This window comes from Zea mays, chromosome 3, assembly GCF_902167145.1.
Source record: "Zea mays cultivar B73 chromosome 3, Zm-B73-REFERENCE-NAM-5.0, whole genome shotgun sequence".
NCBI classification, from domain to species: domain Eukaryota; kingdom Viridiplantae; phylum Streptophyta; class Magnoliopsida; order Poales; family Poaceae; genus Zea; species Zea mays.
In genome coordinates this window covers 12,143,885-12,146,507 of record NC_050098.1, presented here as the reverse complement: position 1 = coordinate 12,146,507, position 2,623 = coordinate 12,143,885, and the positions used below count along the sequence as shown (strand labels likewise).

The 2,623-nt window shown below is 50.4% G+C and overlaps 1 protein-coding gene across 1 annotated transcript; it reads right to left on the bottom strand.

The window, feature by feature from the left end:
* Positions 1 to 546: 546 nt before the first annotated feature.
* Positions 547 to 1,855, bottom strand: LOC100283138 (flavonol sulfotransferase-like). Its single transcript, NM_001156040.2, has one exon. It carries the CDS (start codon positions 1,743 to 1,745, stop codon positions 696 to 698), a length of 1,050 nt encoding a protein of 349 aa, NP_001149512.2. The 5' UTR covers positions 1,746 to 1,855; the 3' UTR covers positions 547 to 695.
* Between the last annotated feature and the right edge of the window lie 768 nt (positions 1,856 to 2,623).

Below are 2,623 nucleotides of genomic sequence, written 5' to 3'. Positions count from 1 at the left end.
TTGTTTGGTTTAATTTTTTTATAGTCTTTAAGTTTGTAGCCCCCCTTCTAGATCAATCCTGGATCCGCCACTGGTAGCGGGTACCCATTGCCATCTCTACATGCACCCAGGGCGATTGCAAGACCAGCCGAGGCGACGTCCCCGGCCGCCCTGGCCACCTCACCCGCCGTCACTCTCTCGCCACGGTTCACGCGACACAGCTTGTCTAGCGTCTCGATGGTCGACGCTGATGGATCATCACACGCAGGACATAGTGACATAGTACGTACATAACATGTCCCGGCGCGGGACACATTTCGGGGCACGTGGGGGCGGACTTATGAGTGATTAGTTTGAGAAATCACTCAGGTGATGCATCATGACTTTATTTTTTAAATTTAGTGAAATAACTCTATTTCTTATATTAGTACTAATTAATTACTATGAGAATAAGTAAATGATATATCATCTCATTCTATTACAAAAAAAATAGTGACGAGTAAGAAAATTGTAGATTAATCAATTCCTCAAACCAAACACCACATTAGAATGTTAGTGTGGAGATTGAAGCCGCGATAGCAACATATATAAGTTCTTATTAATAGAATAGTATAGATATATAATACTAATAGGTAGTCCTTGCATTATTGAGCATTTGAGAAACCACGGTAGAGTGGCGCACTGATGATGAGTAATGATTGATCCGTAACAGCCAGCTAGACGACGAGACCCGAACCCCTGAACTTGTCTGCAGTGATCGCGTCAATGCGGCGCGCCATTTCCGGTGACAGGTGGTTCACCCAGTCCCCCACCACGCCCTGCCGGAAAAAGGAGCTGTTGGGCACCACGCCGATCGGGAACTCAGTCCTGCCACCCTTGGTCGGCGCCATGCCCCTCATGCGCTCGAACGAGCACAGCCCCACGACGGCATCCACCACGCCGCCGTCCTCCTCCTCGGAGCTGAATGGGAGGCCGACGAACTCCGCCAGCCTGCGGACGTGCGCCGCGGGGTCCCTCTGCATCTCCTCGTACCTGAAGAAGAGCACCTTGTCGGGGTCCGCGCGGTGCGCGCGCCAGTAGCCGAGCACGTGGTCCCAGTACGGCCCGAACGGGGTCAGGCCGGCGCAGAACAGCTCGGCGGCGGCCTCCACGGAGAGGGGCTCGAGCCCATCCTTGACCCTGAAGTATTTGTTGACGAAGTCCCACAGGGAGACGAGGTGGTCCTTGGGGTCGCGGCACACGTAGACGATCTTGCAGCCCGGCGTGGCGACCACGGAGCTCGGCAGCGACACGAAAGGGACGTGCGTCGCGAAGAGACGAGGGTCGGGGAGCCTGTCCAGGTCCGGGACCCTGTCCCGCGTGTAGAGCTGGTACTCGAAGAACTTGATGAGGTCGTGGGGGCCCCAGCTGTTGAGAGGATGCTGGTCGGCGGCGGCGGCGCCGACGACGGGACGCTCTCTCCGGTGCACGGTGGCGTACAGGAGCGACTTCATCCACGTGGTGCCGGACTTGGGCAGGGTGGCGATGATGACGTCCGACGGGCGCGCGCTGAAGCACGCGTCGGTGACCATGGCGCCCACTATGCCCACCTCGCTGCAGTGCCAGCCTTGGCCGTGGCGGTAGAATTTGTTGTTGGACAAGCCTTTGGAGCTCGGCAGGGAGGAGACCAAGTTGGCGAAATGCTGGTAGAGCTCAGGGTTCGTTTCGCCTTCCGCATCGGCTTCTTGCTCGGGAAAGGCCGTTTGTTGGACAGAGGAAGAAGACATGGCGTCGCAGATGGTGGGAGCTAGCTTCGCAAATCGCAACTAAGGGCATGTCAACTCAATATAGCAAAACTAGCATATGTATATAAGAGACAGAGACGCAACTGCCTGTGTCCATATGTCTTACCTAACCGTGCAACTAAGATATAACAAGTCTATAGAATAATGCACTCAGCAATATTTATTACATGCACAAACATAATGCGTACTGGTTGATGACATGAAACACCGACAATATAGTTCGCCAAAACAAAGAAAAGGAAAATCTCTGTTGGCTACTTGGCTGTACCTTTTGTACAGCCACAACAGCTACAGCTGGTTGACGAGTGAGGGAGCACAGACTGTTTCGCACGGCCCCGCTTCGGCTGATAAAGAGCGCATCTGAACAAGCTCATCCAACACTAACAAAATGGTTCACATTAGTCAAATTGATTATCTAATTTATATAAGTTCTAATCAGCTAGAACAATTCTTAGGTGGAATCCAGGAAAAACGAATAAGACCTAAAGATATGTTTAGTACAACTTTCTCACCTCCGCAAAAGTTATTTTCAACTTCTTCTATTAAACGCATATTGTATATGGCCATAGATATAAATTGGTCAAGAAGTTACTATAAGGTCAGGAAAAGATGGTGATCTCGCTTGGTCTCATTTGTGCAGTTAATGTTGGATTTGATACGAAGGATAGATCATAGATCACCCTTGCAATGTCTTCATTCACTGGACTATCTCCATTTGTCTATAGTAATTTAGCAAGAGATGATGGCCTGAACCTACGTAGATTAATTGCTAGAGTAATATAACAAGCTGTATTTTGGTCAGATTACTCTCTTGTGCTACAGAGTAATAAAGGGATAACTGCACAATCTCATTGATTGCT